We start from the raw sequence: 24,784 nt of genomic DNA, 5'->3' as shown, positions 1-24,784 counted from the left end.
CTGTCTTGACTTCCTTTGGTGATGAACTGTGATATAGAAGCATAAACTGAACAGATGCTTTCCTCCCTAAGTTCCTTTGGTCATGGTGTCTCATTGCAGCAATAGTAATCCTCGATAAGACACATGGTTTGCAAAAAAGTTACATGTGTGTTTTAATCTTTCCTCCTTTATGGGTGAAAAAAAATTAGCCCTTGGGTTCCTTTCAAAAATATCTTCTTTATCTTTGATTTTTCTGAAGTTCAAGAAATAGCAGTCTAGTGTGAGGTTTGACATTCATTCTGCTTGGTGAGTTCTCTGTGCCTCCTGTGCCTCTTACCTAATGTCATCACCAATCTGGGGTGGGGGGACATCCTTGCCATTGCTTTAAGTATTTTCTGTTTTTCATTCTTCTGATTTTGCTGTTTCCCCTTCTGTAGTTGTGTACCACCACCTCCTCCTCCTCTTCCTCCTTCTCTTCCTCCTCCTCCTCTTCCTCCTCTTCCTTCTCCTCTTCCTCCTCCTCCTCTTCCTCCTCTTCCTCCTCTTCCTCCTCCTCCTCCTCTTCCTCCTCCTCCTCTTCCTCCTCTTCCTCCTCCTTCTCCTCCTCTTCCTCCTTCCTCTCCGTCTTCTCCTCCTTCTCTCTCCTTTTTCTTCTTTCTTCCTTCTTCCTTCTTTCTTATTATTATTTTGTATTTTCTTCTCTTTTCTGTCATTTTGCCTTTTTCAAATTGGGGGGTTTCTCACGAGGTAACTGCATGCTCAGAGATTCTGTCTTCCTTCAGGCCCAGCCTCACAAGCCCACCCAAGGCATTCCCCATTTCCATCATAGTGTTCTATTTCCCAGCAGGCACAGTTCTGGTCCTTCGCTAGAGCTGAGGTGTCTGGTGTGTTGCTCGGCTTTTCTTGCCTGCCATCCATACTTTCAAATTCCTGGGCTAACTCCACCATCCCAGTTGGATTTGATTTGCTTCAAATGCTTGCTGAGTCTTTTCAAGTTGTGGTTTTGACACTTTTGTTTTGACCTGTAATGTTTTCTTGGTAGTTGGATATGATACACTGGGTAAAATAAATTCCTGTAAATATGCCTTTGGTGGTTGATGGGGCAGGAAGGGATGTCCTGTGTTTGCTCTTAGACTTGCAAAGAGCCTGAACCTCCAGATGGTGAATTTAGCCCATATTCCTCAGCCCTACCTCCTTAGGGACTAAATAGCAAGAGTGGGTGGTATTGGGTCCTTACTGCCTCCCATGTGGATGTTTAGCACATGGAAGGCTAATGGAGCCACAATTGCTTATTTCCTTTTCCCCAGATGACTAGGCTTGGGAAAATCCTAGCAGGGCAGATCTGGTTAAATAGCTTCTCTTAAGAGAAGACCTTATGACAAAAAAAACAAACAAATGAAAAACAAAACAAAACAAAAAACCTGTTTTTATTGACCAGTCCTCTTTGATTTGTCTCTTCAAAGTCAACTAAAATTGTAAATGTTTTTAGTTTCCTGATTCTGATTCCCATGTCTTGTTTGTCTGTTCCTCTTGAGCTCCCTCTGCATTTCCAGTGTCTAAGTGGACAGTTACTAGCTAGTGGATTTCGTTTTGACGATTCAGTCCCTTTGCTTCATGTAGTTAAGCCCTGAAGGATTCCAGCAGTTTTTGTTATTGCTGCTGCTGTCTGCCTGCCTGTCGGCCAGTCTGTTTGCTGTCATATTGGCATATACTAGGGTATTATACTGCCGCTGAGATGTATTCCTCACCCCCCACCTCCCCTGCTCTTTAACTTGCTTTTGAGACAAGTCTCTTGCTAAGCTGCCCAGACTGGCCTTAAACTTATTCTGTATGCCTTGAACTTGGAAGTTTCCTGCGTCTATGTCTCAGGTAACTGAGATTATTGGCCTGTATTACCAGGCCTGCCACTGCTTTTTGGCTTTTTATTTGTTTTTCGTTGTTGAGTTACAGGTATTTGATCAAAGAACACTCAAGTGTGGATCTTCTGGATGTAAGAGACCAGAGCCCCCGTGGTTCGCATTAAGCACCTAGGGAAGTGGGCCGGCATTGTCTGATACCAGGCCAGAGTTGAGATAGGAGCAGAGCCCCAATCACAACACCTTGTGCTGGGTGCTCTTTGCTCTCCATCTTACTGCAGAGAAGTGTCAATTTTACAAAGTGACAGGTCAACCCGATAACACTGCTCAGGCACGATCAGCTTATGAAACGTCTTTGTGAGACTCTGGGCAGTTTGAATTTTAACAGTTACCTCACATGTTTTGTTTTCTTTGTTGTCATCACGTCCATATTCCTTCGTCCCCACCATGTGCCACGGGCTCATCCCATAGCGTCTTAACGTGAACCTAAGGCTCACGTAGGACATTTCCCTTTCTTCCTTTTGAGTTGGGTGGGAGCGGAAGCACCATTAAGGGTTAATGAGTAAACAAACAGCCCTTTATCCTTATCACCATGGTGAAGACCCAAGGTTTCTTCCAGAGAAGCCGCTGATAACGCACTCACCCACTTCTGAAGAAAGCCAGCGCTCAGAGCTGCTATGTCCTGCATGCCTCATTTGAAAATACAGCAGAAATGACAAGCTGCTTCTACATACCCCTGGGCTCTAAAATATCTGTTTTGTAGATAAGGCCTGGATTATGAGTTGGCGAAAGTCTCTCTGTGACCCCTGATTCCGAACAACCTCAAGAAGAGAGGGCTTGGTCAAATTCTGCACACTCTGGGCTCAGAGCCCATGCTTGGGTGACCGAGCTCGCTTTGCAGCTGCAGTGTAAACAAGTCACACTCCTACCTTCTGAGCAGAGCTATTACAAAAACCTACCCCAGCTGGCTTGAGTCTGAATGGATGTAATGCAGCAGAACACAGATCAGAGACCCACACTTTTGTCTCTGTGATGAAAGACACTCAGCGTTAAGATAAGGTGAAGTGTGCTGTGAATTTGAATTTTATGCTAATTACTTTACGTCTTTCTCATTCTTCCTTCATATGTCTTTAAGCAATCAGACATTTTTGAAGCGCCCGTGAGAGAATCTAGCCGTATGGTTATAGACTAACGTTTAAGTCATGGGCACTTGTCTATATTTTGGTACAATGAAAGTGCACCCATTATCTTTGTCTTCCAAGTTTTTTTTACTTGGGAAGAAAGGTAGAGGCCAGCCCTTCCCTGCTGAGCTCCAGCCCAGCCCTGCCGCCCAACCTTGGACTTGAAGATCATTCCCACTTCTTGTTCCATCGCAGTCCCCTCTTCACATACACACGCCATTTGCTTGGTCTTATGCACACTAGTAGCAAAAGTGTATATGCAGATGATGTTTGCTTTGGGCATTCTATTTTAAGGTTTAGCTCCTTTAAAATGAAAAGTTGGCTTAAAATAGCCTCTTAGGAGCCCAGTTCTGCCCCCACTCACATCCTCTTGCCTAGGACTCATGATAGACATGGCTTCTGACAAGTGAAGTGTCTCCACTCTCGTGAAGGACGGAAGTGAAGTCCCAAGCTGGAGAATGTTACAAGGACAATGGAGCAGGCAGGGAAATAATAGGATTTCCCAGTCAAGAGTCTTTTTCTGACTGTGAAATGTTAAGCTTGAGGTTTGCCCTGGAGCCGAGTGGAGTGGCTGTAGGGGTATTGTGAACACACATCTGGGGGCAACTAAGCTGGGCGTGGAAATATTATTGTCAGCTTGTTTTTTGTTTAGTGGGGAAGTGATTGAAAAAGCTCTGTGTCTTTATATGTATTTGTAATATATTTACTATTCTATCATATATTCTGTAAATATTTACTATTGTGTGTGTGTGTGTGTGTGTGTGTGTGTGTGTGTGTGTGTATTTACTATTCTGAGAATATTTACTGTTCTCCACAATAGGCATTCCAGGGTGGCTGAAAATGTTTTGGGCCAAGCTGGAATTGTGAGACCCTTGCTCCATGTGCACCCAGACAGATGGACACAAATTGAGTTCCCATTCTAAGGAGTGAGACTTCCATCTTCTATTAATATGTGGCACATGGGTTTTTCCCCTCTTCTCTCCAATTTAGAAATAAGCTCTAAGTGCAAATCATTAGACTCTACCTAGTTGTTCATCAACAGATAAATAGATAATAAAAAATTAAACATACAACATATATTTACACATAGAAATACAATTTAGATCTACAGAAAAGTGAAATCATAAAATTCATAGAAAAATGAATAGACTTAGAATGTGTAATGTTAATCGAGGTCACACAGTCTAAGAAGAACAACCTCATGTTCTTTAATACAGCACTAGCCAATAATGTGTGTGTGCTCGTGTACACATGTATGCAAGTGCGCACATACATGTGTGTGTGTGTGGTGTGTGCGTGTAAACAAACGTACATGTGGGTGCTGTAGAACAGGAAGAGAATAAGAAACGGCTAATATTAGAGGGTGAAGGAGGACTAAATGAAGGTTGGAGATACCAGTTATGAAGGACATAAAGCTAATTTTTGTTCTAGTTGTATTTCTGTCATGGAGTTTTTGTTTTTGTTGGTGGATAAGCATATAAAACATATTCAATAGTGAAAGCATAAAATCCAGTATGAAACTGCAAAACATCCATTCCAAATTTCTACTCCAACTGTGTAGAAGATCATTGAGAGGTATAGTCTTTGGGTATGGTTAATTTCAACACATGGTGTTTTAAATTTGCATTTCTAGTAAATCTATAAAATAAAGTTTAATATTTTTAAAATTTTGAAAGAACATAGAAGATAAATTATATCTGGGCATGGTGGTGCATGCAATCTTAGCATTCTGGAGGCAGAAGAGGGAGATCTGAGTTCAAGGCCAACCTGGTCTGTATAGTGAGATCCTCTTTAAAAAATACAAATATATATAAAAAAAAAATACAAATATAAAGAAAGAAATGGCCATTATTGCCTATCTAGCTAAGGAAGGAGAGGGAAAAATAGGGAAAGATTTACCCATACCTAGAATACAAATGGTTTAAGATGAAATCCACCTATGTATTCATATTGGGAGATGGTTTTAACAGTCTTAGACCACATCACAATGAACAGTGCACTATCAGCAAGCAGATCAGAAAAAGACTAACCGAATACTGTGCATATAGTCCTGATGGCTCAGCATCTTGTATCCTCTCAAGGTCTGAGAACCAGGAAAGTGTACCTCTAAGGCAGCTCTGTGTTCCTCCAAGGCACCTCACAGATTAGAAGGCCAGTGAGCCTCAGCCGTCCCCTGCCCTTCATCACACCGAGTTCACTGTGTAATCTTGTCTGCCGTCATCCATGTGAGTCCTGATTCACAAACAACGTTCAAATGATTTTCCATGCTTGCCTTTTTGCTTTTTCAGCTTCCAAGTTGGCGATGTTTTCAGCCCATAACCTGAAAATGCTGCTGACCTTGTTCCTGACAGTGATTTGTTTCTGTGTTTGTGTGAACCAAGATTCTGGTAAGAAGAGATAGAAGTGGTTCTTTTTCATAATTTGTATTATACTCAATAGCTAGCAAATGAGTATAAGCTGTTAAAATTAGGATATTTGCTTCACGCTGCCTGATTTCAATGGTGGTGAGGATGTGGGTGGCAAGGTTTTGTCTTTTATCTTTTTTATTTTTTATTTTTCCCTGTGTTCTTTGGAAATCCTGAGCTACTGATAAACGAAAGCTAGCATTCTGTTCTTAATTCAGCCTACTCCAGGTCTCTTTGGAAATTCTGTTAGGTTAAGCACTGGAAAATTCAGAATGTCTCAGTTTTTAATTGACTGAAAGTGTTGGCTTTGGCTAACTGTGTAGATTTTACTGCTGCTGCTGCTGCTGCAGCAGCAACAGCTGATTTGACTGGTGTTTATAATGGCATGCATGTGTTTGTCCTGGAGAGACAGCTCCTAGCTGTCATGGTGGATAATTGCAGTTAGTAACTCAAGTCCAGTGAAATAAAGTTCAAAAAACGTCCTCTGTCTCCTCCTCTGACCCTGCTTAAGTAGTTGGTGTGTGTACTGGCCAGCTCGCAGCCAGGACCACCTACACTGGCTTTCATAGCTCCCTCTGGGATTCTGACCTTGAAACAATTTTGTGGAGATAAACTAGACTTTGTCCCCCAAATATCATCATTTGATGTCTCTCTGAGCCCTAAGCTTTTTAAGAAGACTCACCCTATACCCCACATGCCCATAATTTCATGGCTTAGACATGATAAAGGCCCCCGGAACTGCCTCACTGCCATTCAGTCTTTCCTAGATATAGGGCTATTTAGGGGCTACGTAGGAGCTTATGCATGAATAGAAAGGCCACTCATGGCCACCCCAAGCAGCCAGCCATCTCCTGGACCAACCAGCCTTCCATTGGGAGAAGGTCCTGACTGACCCTCTGCTCATTCTTCCCCTGGAGATCTCAGACACTGGGATTCAGTCATTTGAAGGATGAGAAAGGACCAATTTATCCTCAGGGCTTTGGTCTGGTGCTTATAAAGACTAAGTGACAGAGGGTGGAGCTGGTTTCTTAGCAACGGGAGAAAAAAGCAGGAGCTAGTATGACTTGATAGGAATGTAGCTAGCAGCCATTTGTGATGAAAGCTTCAAGTGAGGAGGCAGCCTGGGTATTTGCTAATTGTACCTAGTCTAAAGTAGAGGAGACTAGGCTCATTCTTACTTACTGAATGATCTGATAATGCTCATAGGGTGAGCTGATGACAGGCAGGGTTCTTATCTCTTAATACACACCCACACACACCCACACATACCCACACACACCCACACACACCCACACACACCCACACACACACCATCCCTATCTCCCTTTGTGATAAAGTAGTGAAAGTTCAGAGACCAGGCAAACAGCTGTCAGTATATGGAACCAGTTTGGACTCTATGATTTTCTGTAAAAATAAAAACAGAATTCCAGAGCCTAGCATGGTGATAGACCTGTGCCTGTATTTCTAGCACTTGGAAGGTGATAGCAGGAGATCAAAGTTCAAAGCCAGCCTGGGATACATGAGACTATGCCATTCATTCATAGGTACTACATGAATGTACATAAATAACTTCCCCCCACAGATTTAGCCAATCCTGTGTGTGTGTGATGTCTTAAACCTCATCAACTCAACAATTTGTAATACAAAAATAATGTTTATAAATTAATCAGATAACCTGAGGCATTGCAAGAGTAAAAGTCACAATGAAAGATCTTCAGGTTTCATCACTCAAACAAGTTTGAGACTGATTCAAATGAAAATCCTGTATGTGTGTGTGTGTCTGTGTGTGTGTCTGTGTGTCTGTCTGTCTGTTTGTCTGTCTGTCTGTCCCTCTGTCTCTCTCTGTCTCTGTGTCTCTGTCTCTGTCTCTCTCTCTCTCTCTCTCTCTCTCTCTCTCTCTCTCTCTCTCTCTCTCTCTCTCTCTGTGTGTGTGTGTGTGTGTGTGTGTGTGTGTGTGGTGGCATTAAACATGGCAGAAAATTTCTAAAACTTTTTTGCTATGCTATGTTTATGATTTTATAGGCCCCGAGTATGCCGATGTTGTATTTCTGGTGGACAGCTCAGATCACCTGGGCATTAAGTCCTTCCCTCTTATGAAAACTTTCATCAACAAGATGATCAGCAGCCTCCCCATAGAGGCCAACAAGTACCGCGTGGCCCTGGCCCAGTACAGCGATGCTCTCCACAGTGAGTTCCAGCTGGGCACCTTCAAGAGCAGAAACCCCATGCTGAACCACCTGAAGAAGAATTTTGGGTTCATCGGTGGGTCCCTGAAGATAGGGAACGCCCTGCAGGAGGCTCACAGGACCTTTTTCTCAGCTCCCACAAACGGAAGAGACAAGAAACAGTTCCCCCCAATCCTGGTGGTGCTGGCTTCAGCAGAGTCCGAGGATGACGTGGAAGGAGCCTCGAAGGCCCTGCGGGAGGCTGGGGTGAAAATCATCTCTGTGGGGGTGCAGAAGGCCTCTGAGGAAAACCTGAAGGCCATGGCCACAGCCCAGTTCCATTTCAACCTCAGGACCATCAGGGACCTCAGCATGTTTGCCCCGAATATGACGCAGATCATCAAGGATGTAACGAAACACAGGGAAGGAATGGCCGATGACATTATTGTAGAAGGCGAGTGTTCTAATTTTCTTTGTAGTGTGTGATGCAACACTGGCCTGAAGCAACCTTGGAAGAAAAGAGTTTATTTTAGCTTATAGGTTTATGGAGGGAAGTTCAATCAGGAACTGAAACAGAGACCATGGAAGGACTGTGCTTGCTAGTTTGCTCCTTCTGACTTACTCATCTAAGTTTTTGTTTTTTTTTTTTTTTTGCATATCCCCACTTGCCTAAGGATGGTACTGCCCACAGTGTGCCAGGCCCTCCTATATCAATTAGCAATCAAGAAAAGGCTTCACACATATGCCCAGAGGCCAATATGATGGAGTTCTTCTAAGTGTGTCTAATTGACAACAAAACTCACCTGGGCAGTGGGCTGAGGCCATGTGTATAGGACTAAAGGATTTTGAAAAATCAAGGTGGAAAGAGAATTAAAATCCCACAAATACCCCTTTCTTCCAATGGGCGGCATTTTCAGGTGTTAAATATCTTTGCATGTTCAAGGAGATCCAGAGATTGTGGCCATTTTAAGAAAACAGCGAATCCCACAGGGCTTTGGGTTTTGTGGGCTGTTTAAGTTTTTGTTTTGTTTTGTTTCTCTGTGTAGCCTTGGCTGTCCCAGACTTACTTTGTAGACCAGGCTGGCCTCATACTAACAGAGATCCACCAGCCTCTGCCTCCCAGAGTGCTGGGATTGTAGGCATGCACCACCTCGCCTGGCCTCTTTTGTGGCTTCTTTAGCCCTAGGCATTTAAAAATTCTGCAGCAACCACTCATTGTCACCCGGGTTCCTCTGAGCCACCTCCCTGGGTTGTTCTGGCTGCGGTCTTATTACTGGCTCAGTGAAAACAAATTTGCTCCTGGAAAAGCCTTCAACTTCTGGAACCACATAATGTAGCCGCAGGATGGCAAGGCTGAAGCCAGCCTCTGGTTATCCAAATCCTATCCCAGAGCCAAAAACTAAAGTGATACTGCCTGCCCCAGTGCCAGGCGGCCACATGCAGGCAGGGCTGGGTCAAGCTTCCTGGTTCCCCGCCAGGCAGTATGCACACCTCATTGCCTACTCTGCTGTTTGTGTCTGAATTAGCTTCTGTGTTCTCCACAGTCGGCCCCCCCCCCCCTGGTTAAATCAGTTTGCGATGACATACCGATAATACAGAATGCTTTTCTTGTGGCAACTTATGAAAATATGAGTCTTTAAAACTAGTGCCGTTGCCAAATAATTGAATAACGCAAATGCATACATTATCATTCCTTTGCGATATTTAGGCTTGACCTGCTGAGACTAATGGAAATGATACCTAAAATGATTTTCACATTTAATAGCTAGTGATCATTGAATGGATAGTATGTACCAGGCTCCACGTTAAGTATATTATCTCATTTCATATCTACACCAACTCTATGGAGTAAACACTATATCTCACTTTATAGATGAAGGAATTGAAGCTGGGAGTGCAGCTGATATTCAGTCTCTGACCCTGGGGTCACCTTCATCTCAGCCTCATCGGTCACATCATGTTTCCTTTACCTAGCTGAACCCTAGTGTATGTTCTGCACACCTTACGATGCTCATCAGAGGTGTTGACTGTCCTGTTATAACTGTGCTCATTCATTCTTTGTCCCACCCAGCTTGCCAAGGTCCTTCTGTGGCCGATGTGGTGTTCCTGTTAGATATGGCGATTAATGGCAGCCAGGAGAACATTGACCATCTTAAAGCATTCCTGGGAGAAAGTGTCTCTGCCCTTGACGTAAAGGAAAACTGCATGAGGGTTGGCCTGGTGGCCTACAGCAATGAGACGAGAGTGATCAGTTCATTGAGCACGGGCATCAACAAGACGGAGGTCTTGCGGCACATACAGGACTTGTCTCCCCGAGTAGGGCAGGCCTACACTGGGGCTGCCCTCAGAAAGGCTAGGAAGGAAGTCTTCAGTGCACAGAGAGGCAGTCGGAAGAACCAGGGGGTGCCTCAGATCGCCGTGCTGGTGACCCACAGAGCCTCGGAAGACAACGTGACCAAGGCGGCTGTCAACCTCCGGCGTGAGGGTGTGACCATCTTTACGATGGGGATAGAGGGAGCCAGCCCAGCCGAGCTGGGGAAGATCGCATCCCACCCTGCGGAGCAGTTTGCCTCCAAACTGAGCAACTTCTCCGAGCTGGCCACCCATAACCAAACGTTCCTGAAGAAGCTACGGAACCAAATCACGCACACGGTCTCTGTCTTCTCAGAACGGACCGAGACCCTCAAATCTGGTAAAGCCTTACTGAAAAGTGCCGTTCTAGAGCCTTCTTTATTTTTGTTTTTTGAGTGTTATATTGAAGGGACTCGGGCTCTTAAGTGGGTGTGCAAATTACTATTATGGGTATTTTTCTGAGATAGGATTTCTCTGTGTAGCCTCGGCTATCCTGACTCACTTTGTAGACCAAGCTGGCCTCAAACTCAAAAAGATCCACCTGCCTCTGCCTCCCAAGTGCTGGATTACAAGAGTGAGCCACCACTCCAGGCTGATTTTAAGTTTAGCTGGATACGAGGAATTCCCGCGTGGGGGACACGAAAACCCGCGGAAGTGTGAGCCTGGGAGAGTGTCTTTCCTCTCTGATGTGGCTTTAGCTGGGTGGTTAGTTCACCACTCCCTGGAATCGCCATTTTCTGGTCCTCTCCCCTCATTGACTTTTATTCTTTTTTCTCAGAAGTTCCCCTGATCTTTCCTGTACTTCATATCTTTCTCTCTATTTTTTTTTTTAAACCCTCAGGCCAAGTTAGAAAATAAATAAGAAACATGATTTGTATAGGAGATGGATACATTTCAATAAGAATCGATTGCCTGCAAGTTTAGAGAGAGCGGTGACTGTATATTTGCATGTGTTCAGTGTTGGTTTTATACAAGTGCACATATGTACCCATATATGCTATATAAATATTCTCATAGTTTATATGAAATTCTAGTGGCGCATTCTAGTTTTCCTATGCTCATATGCAAACATTTGTGTATATTGTGCAGCAGTTATTTACGGCCCTGTTTACTGTAAGTTTCACTGTCTCACACCCAAGGTGATTTGACAACACTGCTACTGGAGTTCAGGACTAGGAGTGGGCAAGAAGTAAATACCTTTTTTTCTGGATTGTAGGAAAGAGGACTGACGAGCTCACGGCATCCTGCCACACGCCCTCTGTTCCTCATTATAGTTCTTTCCCCCCGAATGGTATTTACTAACGGAGAGAAGCAGCTTGCAAAGAAGGATTTCTAGTTTTCTCATATTTATACTCATCCTTATTCATGGCAGAGAATTCAGGTTATAGTCTCAAACTGCCTGAGACAACTCATTTCACCCAACTAATGCTGGTCCCTGGTCCCAAGCTAGGCAAAGAGAGTCTCTGACGCCTGAAAGTCAACCCCATCTTTCTTCTGTACGTGCTGGTAACATTTACCCTTCCTAGCTGCGCTCATGTCTCTTTTGCATTTGCCCCAACTGATACATTCCATTTATTTATTTGGTTCTGTTTTAGCCTGCGTGGATACAGAGGAAGCAGATATCTACCTGCTCATTGACGGTTCAGGGAACACCCAGCCCACAGACTTCCAGGAAATGAAGACGTTCCTGTCAGAGGTGGTGGACATGTTCACCATTGCTCCCCACAAGGTGCGGGTCGGGGCTGTGCAGTACGCAGACACCTGGGACTTGGAGTTTGGGATCAGTAAGTACACCAGCCAACCTGACCTGGGAAAGGCCATTGAGAACATCAGACAGATGGGCGGGAATCCCAACACGGGTGCAGCCCTGAACTTCACGCTGAAGCTGCTGCAGAGAGCAAAGAAGCAGCGAGGAAACAAAGTGCCGTGTCACCTCGTCGTTCTGACAAACGGCATGTCCCGGGATAGCGTCCTGGAGCCTGCGCACAGGCTGAGGGAGGAAAACATCCGCGTTTATGCTATCGGAGTCAAGGAAGCCAACCAAACACAGCTGCGGGAGATAGCGGGAGAGGAAAAACGAGTCTACTACGTGCATGAATTCGATGCCTTGAGAGGCATAAGGAACCAAGTGGTTCAAGAGATCTGTACTCAAGAAGGTAGGACATGACGCGGCGGGACCTTCAGACAGCAGCTCACAAAGGGACAGTTAGTCTAGAGGGATGACACACATTTCGAAGTTGAGATCGTTACTATTTTCTCCCTCAGAACAAAGCAACCTCCCCAACCCCCCACCCCCGTGGTAGGATAAATTAATTTCTGAAGAATGACAGAGCTAGTTGAGCTGTTTCTCTCTAATGAATATTAATTAGCCTCTTCCCACAAAGCCCTGCCAACATGTGTGATTAGGTGTCATGTTTATAGTACAATCAAATGCGTTCTTGGGGGGGCATGGCCATCTGATTGACATTTTTTTTTATAAATGAGTTTGTATGAATTTCTCTGGAGCACTACGTCAGTAGTTTTTACTCTCTCAGGGTATTGGTAGAGACCTGTAGAGGCATTTCTGGTGTTCTGAGTAGGGAGCTTTCTTAGCATTGCTGAGTGGAGGAGTCCAGCGCATTTGCTAATCACCTACTACAATAAAAATGAACTGGCCCCAAATGGTGCAGAGGTTGAGATACTGGCACAAATTACCAAGGAACAGAATAGCCTTAGCTGTTGTTGTTTGCAATGCTTTATTTGCCTAGCCATCTTTATCACACACACACCGAGCTTGAACACAGAGTTACTTGCGATTTGGGCTTTCCTGTGAACTCTTAATTTTTTTATCCTCGGTGATGTGACTAAACACCCCAGTCTCTCCCTTGCAGCCTGCCGAGACATGAAGGCAGACATCATGTTTCTGGTGGACAGTTCCGGCAGCATCGGGCCGGAAAACTTCAGCAAAATGAAGATGTTTATGAAGAACCTAGTGAGCAAATCTCAGATCGGGGCAGACCGAGTGCAGATTGGCGTGGTCCAGTTCAGCCACGAAAACAAGGAGGAGTTTCAGCTCAACACATACATGTCTCAAAGTGACATCTCCAATGCCATCGACCGAATGGTGCACATTGGAGAAACAACCTTGACAGGCAGCGCCCTGACCTTTGTGTCTCAGTATTTCAGTCCCGACAAGGGGGCCCGGCCCAATGTCAGGAAGTTCCTCATTCTCATCACAGACGGCGAGGCGCAGGACGTAGTAAGGGACCCGGCAGTAGCCCTGCGCAAAGAAGGGGTGATTATCTACTCCGTGGGGGTCTTTGGCTCCAATGTCACCCAGCTGGAGGAGATCAGCGGGAAACCAGAGATGGTTTTCTATGTTGAGAACTTTGACATTCTTCAGCACATTGAAGATGATCTCGTTCTGGGAATATGCAGTCCCCGTGAAGGTAAGCACGGGGCTAGTCCCAGCAGGGACAACCAGATACTTAGTGTTGCTTGAGTTAAATAGACTTGCATTCAAATGCCTGCCGCTTCTCACTTGGAAGGCTTGCTTTTAGTGCCTTTGGCCTTTTGAGTGTTAAGAGCTGGGTATGGTGGCTCGTGCCTGTTATCCCAGTATGCAAGATGAAGCAGGAAAATGGCCAGCCTGGGTTACAGAAATGAGTTCCAGGCTAGTCTGAGATACAGGGTAAGATCTTGGCTCAGAGCCTCCCCCACCCCTCACATATAAAATAAATAGATCTACAGAAAGTCCTAATATGATTAATTACTCCTTTAAAAAAAAAGTGATGTCAGCCAGGCAAGGTGGCATATGTCTTTAATCCCAGAGGCAGAGACACTGTGAGTTCGAGGCCAACCTGGTCTATAAAGGGAGTCCAGGACAGGCAAGGCTATGCAGAGAAACCCTGTGTTGGGGGAGAAAATTGGACATTACCAGATCTTATGTCAGTTTCCCTGGAGGGGAGGGGCTTTGTCAAGAGCTCTTGTGGAAGTGACCCATTGCAGGACTGCTTCCAGGAAGAGAAGAAGGAAAGCAAAACCAGAGCAGAGGTGGGAGCTATCCAAGGCAGTCATTTGAGCTGAGTCTACCCATGGCCAATGTTAGGTCATGAGTCCCGCCACAGGTGGCCCTGCTCTTCGCTGAGGGGCCCAGCCTTATATGTCTTGTGCCGTCAGCCCACAGGTGGGCTGTTGAGACAGTTGCAGGGGAACAGATCCTCTTGAGCAAAAGACTCATCTTTTTTTTTTTTAAACGATTTGTTTATTATGTATACAGTGTGCATCAGGTCACATTATTGATGGTTGTGAGCTACCATGTGGTTGCTGGGAGTTGAACTCAGGACCTTTGGAAAAGCAGTTAGTGCTCTTAACCTTTGAGCCATCTCTCCAGCCCTGCTCCCCTCCCCCACCCTCCAGAAGACTCATCTCTGGCTCAGCATCTATTTGAGCAAATGAAATGCTTGTGAAAACTGTCTACTAAATTGTACAAAGCATGACTGTAGTAAGAGAGCTTGAGCAGGGACTGAAGAGATGGCTCAGAGGTTAAGAGCACTGACTTCTCATCCAGAGGTCCTGAGTTCAATTCCCAGTAACCATATGGTGGCTCACAATCATCTATAATGTGATCTAATGCCCTCTTCTGTCATGCAGGCAAGCACTGTATATATAATAAATAAATAAATCTAGAAAAAATATTTAAAAAAAAAAAGAGCTTGAACAATTCATACTTTTGGAGAACTAAACGTCACACTCTGCGCTCTTCCTATGACACTACAGCATAATGAAGGTGTGCACACCAAAGCTCCAGGCTGAAGGCGCAGCTCGGCGGCAGTGCATTCTCAAGGCCATGGACTGAACCCCAGCATCTCATCCTTCCCCCCAAAACCAAATCCATCCAAGTCCAGCAAATATAAGCAGCTAAACTGTTCCTGTGTGACCCCAGGGCTTAATGATAGAAACATTCTGAAAATACGTATTTTTAGACCTTTAAGGGAGAAGAGATACTGTCTCGTAGGGTTTGGTGGTTGTCCTCCGTGTTTGGTTGAAGGAGGACCACATCTGGTTTCTGTTTCCTGGCAATGCCATCCATAATAACTATAAACTCTTCGAAGGGCTCCAACCCTGAGCAAACTCCCTCCCTGCCGCCACCCCCACAACCCCCGCAAGTCCCTGAGTGATCCAAGCAAACTCCACAGCCAGCTGACAGCTGGAGGGGGCCTAGTTCTTCCTCAGTGGAGTCAGCCTTTTTTCTTGGGAATTTGAGTCTTGGCTCTGTAGGCATGGCCTCCAGTCAGCGTTGAGTACATTGACTCTTGTGTTTCCAACAGTCCACCACATGGCTGGCAAGTGGCTCACAGAGGAAGGACATGTGAAAGCCAGCGGGGGCGGTTGGGGAGCACTTTCTCACAGTTCTGCTTCTCCAGAACGGATGAGCTAACAAATCTTTGGATTGAACTTATCTAAAGACCCAGAGAGAGTGTGTTAACAACATAAAGACCAAATGGCCATCTCAGGACCCCACTTCTCCAGAAAGATGAGTTCACTTTTAGAACTCACAGTGGGACGTGCTCCTTTAGATGAGTTGGCGATTAGGTCTTTTCTGCTCTGCTGTGCCCAAAATGCTGGCCTCAGGCTTGACAAGTTCAGAGTGTCATGTTAGGACAGCTTACTTGAGCTAAGCGAGAACTGGCCGGCTTTTTAATGATGGGTCCTAATAACGGAAATAAGCGCTTCGAGAAAGTCAACAAGGCAGACACATAGGCTCAGAAATCAGCCAACATAGAACCGAACTGTGATAAAAACATAGTGTTATCGAATGCCTTTTGCTGCTGTTGTTTTGTCATTTCCTCCATGGGATCCTAATAAAATCCTCACGATCCCTGTAAATTAAAAATAAACTTGAATAAGTAAAAGCACACATGGAAGGGACCAGTTATATGGGGAAATTTTATATGGTTATGATCTTTCTCTTTTAGCCTACAGGTTGAGACTACATGGTTGAGACAATGACCCATAATGGCCATCACATCTCTTACCTCTGTGGTGGGTTGCACTCCACACTCACCCTGTTCCAAAAGCTCACCTTGAACATTGCTGAGCACAAGAGTGCACCTTATCTCTGCCATGCAGAGTGTTGAAAATCTGACACATAGCTTGTTCCTACAGAGAGAAAACACCAGCCATGTGAAACAGAAGGCGGGAGAACCTCCCGCACTGAATCTCAGCTGTTCTTCTTTCTTTTCAGAATGCAAGCGGATTGAAGTTTTGGATGTTGTGTTTGTCATCGACAGCTCCGGCAGCATTGACTACCAAGAATATAACATCATGAAGGACTTTATGATTGGCCTGGTGAAGAAAGCTGATGTGGGCAAGAATCGGGTCCGGTTCGGAGCTCTGAAGTATGCTGATGACCCGGAAGTGCTGTTTTATCTGGATGAACTAGGCACAAAGTTGGAGGTGATCTCGGTCCTCCAGAATGACCAGCCCATGGGTGGTAACACTTACACTGCCGAGGCCCTGGCCTTCTCCGATCACATGTTCACTGAAGCCCGGGGCAGCCGTCTGCAGAAGGGGGTCCCCCAAGTCCTCATTGTGATCACGGATGGGGAATCTCATGATGCGGAGAAGCTCAACGCCACCGCCAAGGCCCTGAGGGACAAAGGCATCCTCGTCCTGGCTGTGGGGATTGCTGGTGCCAATAGCTGGGAGCTCTTAGCCATGGCAGGGTCGAGTGACAAGTACTACTTTGTAGAAACGTTTGGAGGCCTGAAGGGGATATTTTCTGATGTGTCAGCCAGTGTCTGTAACTCTTCAAAAGTCGGTAAGGCCTGTCAATTAAGTTTTTTCTAATTAGTGAAAAAAAAAGGGGGCGGGGAGCAAATGAGTGAGATACCAACCAGTCACATTTGGGAATGAGTTGTCCTGAGAGGAGAGAAGGAACCAGAATTAGGAAGTGGCTTACCCACTTCATAAAATCCCAGAGTTGGATGGGCTTTCAAGGGTATTTCGTTTAATTCCTTCCCCAAGAGAAAAACTTTGGAAAACACAGGTTCTCACCCCCACCTGGGCTCTTTTAGCACTGAGAGTTCTGCTGTTTTTCCAAAGACTTTATTAGAACATAGGTTTACTTAGGGGTCTTCCTACCCAGAGTCAAACTCTGCCTCGTCCTAAGGGCTATCACCAGTTGCCTGAAGTCTTTCTCTCCTCCAGGCCAAAGGAGTTCACTGGAAATGCAGGCTTAGGTTTTACAGACTCCAGTCCAACCTCTGAGGGCTCTATGGCACAGGGCAGGTGGCTTTATCCATTTGGGCAGCCAGAGATAGTGTGACTGTGTGTGTGTGTGTGTGTGTGTGTGTGTGTGTGTGTGTGTGTGTGTGTGTGTGTGTGTGTGTGTGTTTGGGCAGCCAGAGATAGTGTGACTGTGTGTGTGTGTGTGTGTGTGTGTGTGTGCGCGCGCGCGCGCGCGAGAGAGAGAGAGAGAGAGAGAGAGAGAGAGAGAGAGAGAGAGAGAGAGAGAGAGAGAGAGAGAGAGAGAGAGAGAGAGAGAGAGAGAGAGAGAGAGTGCTCAGCCATTGTTCATTCATGAAGCTGCCACTTTTGTTTTGCTAGGTGTGGCTCTGCGCACTTAATAGCCTTAGCACTTGGAGGCCGTCCTAGCCTACACCTTGAGTTCCAGGCCAGCCCTGCTATGTAGAATGTCCCTGCTCACCTTCCTCACCCCCCAAAAAGAGGAAAAGACAGTCCTCACCCTTTTGTTTAAAGGTGTTTCTCAAGAAGAGACAGAGTTTTGTTTTCCAAACAATAGGACTGTTAGGTGAAAAACATATAAGCAAATTTGTGCTCTAAAAAAAAAAAAGAATAAATAAATAAATAACGTATTTTTTTTTATTAGCGGAATCACCATTGGTTTACAATTCCAACATATGGGTGCAGTTCTTTTTCAAAATTATTTCACCTTTTCAGTTTTGTTTGTTGTTTGTTGTGAGCTTTGCCCACTTAAAATGTAGCCACAAGCATTTTCTCTGGCAAGCCAACAATCTTTCTGTTTGTTATTAGGAAGAAGGACAGATCTTTCCTTCCTTGTTGACAGATGCCTAAAATTCGATCTGTCCTTTTGTCACTCTCTGTGAAAGCTGACAACTGCACTTTGCACTGAGATGTCCCCATTAAGCAAGAAAGGCTGTCAGCCTCAAGTCTGAAGCAGAGACCTTCAGTGAGCTCATCACTTCCGAAGGACTTTGTATGCTGTTTCTGCTTTTCTCTTTCTTATCCAGACTGCAGGCAGTTTGCCCCCTCTTACCATTTCTAAGACTACTCTGAGGATTAGGATGCAGCTGAAGGGTGCTTAAAGAGTTCAAATCCCAGCCCCATGTAAACAGCCAGCTGTGTCTGTACACTTAGTTCCATAGGGGAGCTGAGACAGAAGGTCACTGAGGCTCACTGGCACCAGCCTAGCTCCAATTTCAGTGAGACCCTGTCTTTTGTTGTTGGGTTTTTTTGTTTTGTTTTGTTTTGTTTTTGTTTTTTGAGACAGGGTTTCTCTGTTTAGCCCTGGCTGTCCTGGACTCGTTTTGTAGACTAGGCTGGCCTCGAACTCAAGAGATCCTCCTGCCTCTACCTCCCTGAGTGCTGGGATTAAAGGTGTGGGCTGCCACACCTGGCTGAGAGCCTGTCTTAAGGGACAAAGGTGGAGAGAATAAGTCAGAATGCCTGATGTCCTCCCCTGGCCTTCATGAATGGGTGTTCATACCCCCACACTTATGTACTAATGTGCATATACCCTTCACACACACACAAAGGCATATGTGCACACACATGTATGTGCGTAATTTCAAATGTTAAATTGAGTCAGTGTTGGGAACCCCAGGAGTTCAAGGAAGTAACAGGGCTTAGCAGAGGCCTAAAAGCTATAGATGAGGGTGTGCTAGGCATAACTTACCCATTGGCAGCCTCGTTCTGTTTGTTTGGATTTGTTACAATAATGCAATAGAGTAATCTCTGACTATATTGCATTATGGACTCCAAAACATTCTTTTTTACACTACTATTTTTGCCTATGTATACCAGAGAAAGGAAGCTGATAGAACAGGAAGGTCGGATGGGGAGCCGAAAGCACACTTTTCACAATTTGCCCTAATAAGCCAGAAAAAAAAATTTTATTGGACCAACTGGGCAGGAGAGGCCAAGGAAATAATACAGACCATCTGCTTCTATTTGAATCTCTATGTGGATGCATGTTAATGCTGTTTGCTGTGCTACTGCTGTCCCCAGCCTTCTGGAACGATTAGGACCCGATTGCACATGATGAGAGATGAGAGAAGCTCTTATGTAGCCCTGTTGTCAGTTCTCTGGCACGTCAGAACAGAAAATGGTGTATGACCAAACGGACAGAGACGAGAGAAACACGGAAGGCATGGGTTTGCAGCGCGTGACTCCCACTGCCTTTGAGGGGCTCGTTTGTATTTATTTATTCTCCAATTAATGTGACCACAGAGCAGCATGAGATAAGCGGCCACTTTCAAAATGCTTTTTCTGTGGAGCCGCAGATGCCTAATTCACTCCTGGCAGGTTAAAGAAAGAGCGGCCGTCTGGTCTTACCCTCATTTCCTTTCCTCTCTGTAGATTGCGAAATTGAGAAGGTTGACCTTGTCTTCCTCATGGACGGCTCAAACAGCATCCATCCCAACGACTTCCAGAAGATGAAGGAGTTTCTGGCATCAGTCGTTCAAGACTTCGATGTCAGCCTCGACAGAGTGCGCGTTGGAGCGGCGCAGTTCAGTGACAGCTACAGGTCAGAGTTCCTGCTGGGGACCTTCACGGGGGAGAAGGAGGTATCCACACAGATTGAGAGCATCCAGCAGATCTTTGGGTACACCCACATCGGAGAGGCGCTCAGGAAGGTGAGGCATTACTTCCAGCCAGACACAGGCAGCCGGATCAACGCGGGCACCCCCCAGGTGCTGCTGGTCCTCACAGACGGCCAGTCCCAAGACGAGGTAGCTCAGGCCGCCGAGGAGCTGAGACACAAAGGGGTGGACATCTACTCGGTGGGCATCGGGGACGTGGACGACCAGCAGCTGGTCCAGATCACGGGGACGGCGGAGAAAAAATTGACGGTCCATAACTTCGACGAGCTGAAAAAGGTGAAGAAAAGAATCGTGCGCAACATCTGTACCTCGGGCGGCGAGAGCAGTAAGTATTGAGATCTCCATGTTGACTTCCCTCACCGCCTCCACTGGCATTTTCCTCCCACTGTTTACCTCCCCTGGGGCTGCTGGGAGAATTTGGGTTTGTGCCTCTGGATTTCAATTTGAACTTTTTCACAGATATGAAAGCATATATGTATTTTGTGAACCGTGGGATGAAACGCAGTGTGCTAGAGACTCTGTGTCTCCCAGGGGGAGAATGGCTCTTTTGTGAATAGAGATGCCTGACTTCACAAAATGTGAGGGAGAGGCCTTTGTTCACAACCCAGCTGCTTTCTGAGGTTGGAGAATGTGTCACAGAGAAAATGAGCTGCCTGGTGGCTTCTGGTTGCCTGGCAATAGGCCTACGGTGCAAGGGATGATTCCATATAGGTGGGGAGGGGCCATCTCTAGGCCTGTCCCTTACCTATTAGCCTCTGTGGTAGCATTTCATAGTTATCTGCTTAATAATGACCAGATGTGGGGCCTGGAGAGCTCAGTCAGCACTGTGCTTGCTGTGCAATCAGGAGGACTGGAGTTTGATCCCCAGGCCCGTGTGAAACAGCCAGATGTGGGGGTGCATGCCTGTAATCTCAGGCCTGGGGACACTGAGAGGAGCCTGCTGGGAAGCCCGCCTAGCCTAGTAAATTAGTTCCAGGTCACTCTGTCTCAAAACATAAGGTCTATGGTATACACGGTTGACCTCTGGCCTCCACGGACACACACACACACACACACACACACACACACACACACACACACACACACACACACACTCTTACATAGGCACCCTATGGGTTAGTGATTTTTCTACCCAAGTTCCCATGGTAAACATTTACCACAGACTTCCACCAAGGAAAGGAAAGCCACGGTATCATTGATAGGCAGCTGAGACTGAAAACCTGACTACAGATCCTGCTCCGCGCCATCTGTCCTTGGGCCAGTTGCTTCTCTGTAGTTGAATGTTTGCCTTTGTGTAGTGTGATTGAGCACCACCTGGGTCAAAGCACCTTTGTGAGGATTTCCCTGAGACAATGAACATTCAAACCTGATTCTGAGTAAGCCTGCCGCCTACCATGGAATTACCAAGTCCCTCTGCATCAGTCAAGTTCTCTAGAGGAACAGAACTGATAGAACAAATCGCTCTTTTTATACTGAAAGAGGATTTATTTGAGTGGCTTGCAGGCTGTGGTCCAGCTAGTCCAACAATGGCTGTCTACTGGCAAAGTCCAAGAGTCTAGCAGTTGTTCAACCCACAAGGCGGGATGTCTCGGCTGGTCTTCAGAATATGCAGGAATCCCAAAGAAGTGGGTTCTAATGCCAGTGAAGGAACGGGCTTGCTAGCAAGAGCAACCAGACAGAGAGAGAGAGAGAGACAAACAGATGGACAGACAGACAGACAGACAGACAGACAGCTTCCTTCTTCCATGTCCTGTATATAGGCTGTCACCAGAAGGTGTGGCCCAGATTAAAGGTGGCTTGTCCCACCCCAAAAGACCCAGATTAAAAGTGGGTCTTCCCACTTCAAAATGATTTAATTAAGGAATAACACCTCACAGGTGTGCCCGGAAGCTTGGGTTTTAGCTAATTCCAGATGTGGTCAAATTGACAGGCAGTTTTGCCCACCACTCACCCATTACATGCATCCCATCCATAAGAGCTGGCTCTTCCCTTTAGCCCACATCATTGGGAGGAATGAGCCTCCTGTTAGTGATTGACAGCCTATGCCGCTGTAAGTACAGAAACTGTGAACTCCCTTCAAGGTTACTCTATTTTTTCCAGCCTGCCACAGGTTGCTCACTTGCCACAAGAGACAAAGCCATGTGTGGCTGGCATTTCCCTCATTGTTCCCGTTCCTCACTTTCACACTACCCCTTCTCCTAGGCCTTGTCATCATCATCGTCCCCACCCCACCTCCCACACCCCCATACCTCTCTTTACCTCCCACCCCCCACAACCCCGTCTTGCTGACCCTGGTCTCTGGCCATTCCAGAATGGGCTGGGGAAAAGAGGAACAGAGCGTTTCATTCGGTGGCACTGGTCAGACACGGTCTTCTGACAGTAGCCCACACCTAAAGCTGGGTCCTGGGGAGAGAGCACCGTTTAAGTTCTTCCACGTTATTTCCCATAGCCTGTATCCCCACCAACGCTGATTTTAGGGCGAGTGTCTCAACTGGAGCTGCCACATCTGCACATCAAGTGATGCCTCTGGCTTCAGGTTGCCCAGCTCTCCCTGCCCCACTCTGTTGAATGGAAAATCAGAGGACCCCAAACACAGCTCCTTTTGCTGCTTATTCATACCAGTTCTGTGGGCCACAGTGGCAAGTCACTCATCCCCATAAACACCAGAATTCACGGTCCTAAAAACTGCTGTTCTCCTTTTGCAGGGACCCACTTGTGACCCTGGGTCTCGCTCCTCCAATTTCCAGGCTTAAGTTAACTCAAAGATACTTTCTCAAGGCCCTTCCTCTTTTTCTTTTTTAAGTTTTACTTGGCATAAGGTGTCTAGTTAATTTTTTTAAATATATTTTATTAATTTATTCATATTACATCTCAATTGTTATCCATACCTTGTATCCTCCCATTCCTCCCTCCCTCCCATTTTCCCCTTACTCCCCTCCCCTATGACTGTAGAAACTGTGGTACATTTACACTATGGAATACTACTCAGCTATTAAAAACAAGGAATTCCCGAAATTTGTGGACAAATGGATTGAACTAGAAATGATTATAATGAGTGAGTTAACCCAGAAGCAGAAAGAGTCAAATGGTATATACTCACTTATATCTGGACACTAGCCCAAGGGGCATGTCCCATGAAAGTCTTCACTTACCAGAAAAGTGGGACAGAGGGGAGGACATCCTATTGGGACTCTAAGTGAGAGAAGCATGGGAGAATGGGGAAATAGAAGGATCTAGTGGGTCCTAGAAAGCTACAAGAAGAACATTATGACGGGTGGATCTGCGCCCAGGGGTCCTGCTCAAACTATGGCACCAGCCAAGGACAATATGTGCAGTAAACTTCAAGCCCCTTCCTCTTGAACGAAAGGAGAAATTGCTTCTCCTGCATGTGAGAAGGCTCAGAGTACACCAACAACCATCTCCAAGAGTACTTTCCCAGTCTCCCATCTTTTGTAAGAACCCAGCAGGTGGGTCAAAGGTTGAACGTCATGATGTCACTTGGGGGCCACTGCCTTTTCTGCATCTTGCTTTAGATGCTGCTCTGACTTTGGAATGTGTCTGATTGTCCCAGCCAACGCTTCCTCATTAATTTTCTATTTCACAAGAGGTACTCATTTTTAAATTATTAGGTCAAAAATTATCTTAGAACAGTTTGGTTTCTACTTGAGTGCTTGAGACAGTTTTAAAAATGGGAATGTAGTGGATTATTTTTAAGGGAGGCAGTTGTTATGCCAACAAGATGGCTCAGCCAGGAGAGGCAGTCACCCCCACACCTGACAACTGAGCTCTGTCCTGGAACCCACGTGGCGAAGGAGGAAAAGGACTGCTGCAAATTCTCCTCTGCCCTCACCCCATACAGTACCCCATAAATAAATATTTTTAAAACTTTTTTTAAATTATGGAAACAATCATGAATTTGAGAAGATAAAGTGCCTTTTTATTAAGATAAACTCAAAGTCATTAGTGCAGCAAACAAGAATGTAAGGCTTTCGTAGCCAAGCTGCGGGCTTTGGGCTGATGAGGCTGGAATGCACACTGATAAAGCTTCAAAGGCATTCACAAGTATATTACAGGATGCTCCTTCTAAAATGAAAAAAAAAAAAAAAATCCTCTAACCACAGAGGTCAGAAAGCAGTTTGGTGTGTTTCTGCACTAACCAGGCTTAGATCTGGGCATTTCCTTGGCTTGTTTGTTCGTTGGTGTTTCCATTTGGTTTTGGATCCAGGGGAGTGACCTCATGGGTGCCAGGCAAGTGCCACTGAGCTATAGCTCTGCTGCATCTGATCTACTTCTTAGTAAAACACACAGAATGTTGGAGACACAGTTGCCATTCAAGTCTTAGTTTTCCCATTCATAAAGCCTGCTTGCCCTTAAAAATTAGGCTGGAGAGATGGATGCCTCAGAGGTTAAGAGTACCATCTGCTCTTCCAAAAGTCCTGAGTTCAATTCCCAGCAACCTCATCGTGGCTCATGACCATTTGTAATGAGACCTGTTGCCTTCTTGTGGTGGGCAGGCGCACATGCAGGCAGAATACTGTATAAATAATAAATAAATATTTTTTTTAAAAAGTTTCCCTCACTGTGCACAATCACTCAAAATTAGAAAGTGAGCAGCTGCGTGGAAATGCTCGGTACAAATGTCTTTCCTCTTTCACCCAACAATGGCCAACCAGCCCACTTTTCCCAATGAGATATTTTCTTCAGGGCCGCAGCCACCTAATCTTATTAATGTGCCTCAGCTTGTCAACAGTATTTCTTGATTTTTTTCTGCATGTACTTATTTACTTATTGTGTGTATTTGGGGGAAACACATGTCACAGCATACATGTAGAGATCAGAGGACAACTTGCTAGAGTCCGTTCTCTCCTTCCACTATGTAGGTTTTGGGAATTGCACTTGGACTATCAGGCTTGGCAGAGTTCCCACTGAGCTAGCATCTCACTGGCCCTCAACCATATTTCATTCTCTCTCTCTTTTTAAAAATCTATTCTTTTTGAA

The 24,784-nt window shown here is 45.6% G+C and overlaps 1 protein-coding gene across 1 annotated transcript in view; it reads left to right on the top strand.

Moving 5' to 3' along the window:
• The window catches only part of Col6a6 (collagen type VI alpha 6 chain), a 131,684-nt gene that overhangs the window by 30,410 nt on the left and 76,490 nt on the right, over positions 1–24,784 (top strand). The window contains exons 2-8 of the mRNA XM_051140010.1: positions 5,305–5,403; positions 7,444–8,040; positions 9,658–10,278; positions 11,534–12,094; positions 12,809–13,366; positions 16,165–16,740; positions 19,542–20,111. Of these exons, the coding sequence (XP_050995967.1) occupies positions 5,319–5,403; positions 7,444–8,040; positions 9,658–10,278; positions 11,534–12,094; positions 12,809–13,366; positions 16,165–16,740; positions 19,542–20,111 (3,568 nt within the window). The 5' untranslated portion in view covers positions 5,305–5,318. The remainder of the gene's footprint in view (positions 1–5,304; positions 5,404–7,443; positions 8,041–9,657; positions 10,279–11,533; positions 12,095–12,808; positions 13,367–16,164; positions 16,741–19,541; positions 20,112–24,784) is intronic.

Source organism: Acomys russatus, chromosome 32, assembly GCF_903995435.1.
Source record: "Acomys russatus chromosome 32, mAcoRus1.1, whole genome shotgun sequence".
NCBI lineage: Eukaryota > Metazoa > Chordata > Mammalia > Rodentia > Muridae > Acomys > Acomys russatus.
This window is presented reverse-complemented; position numbering and strand designations above follow the sequence as displayed.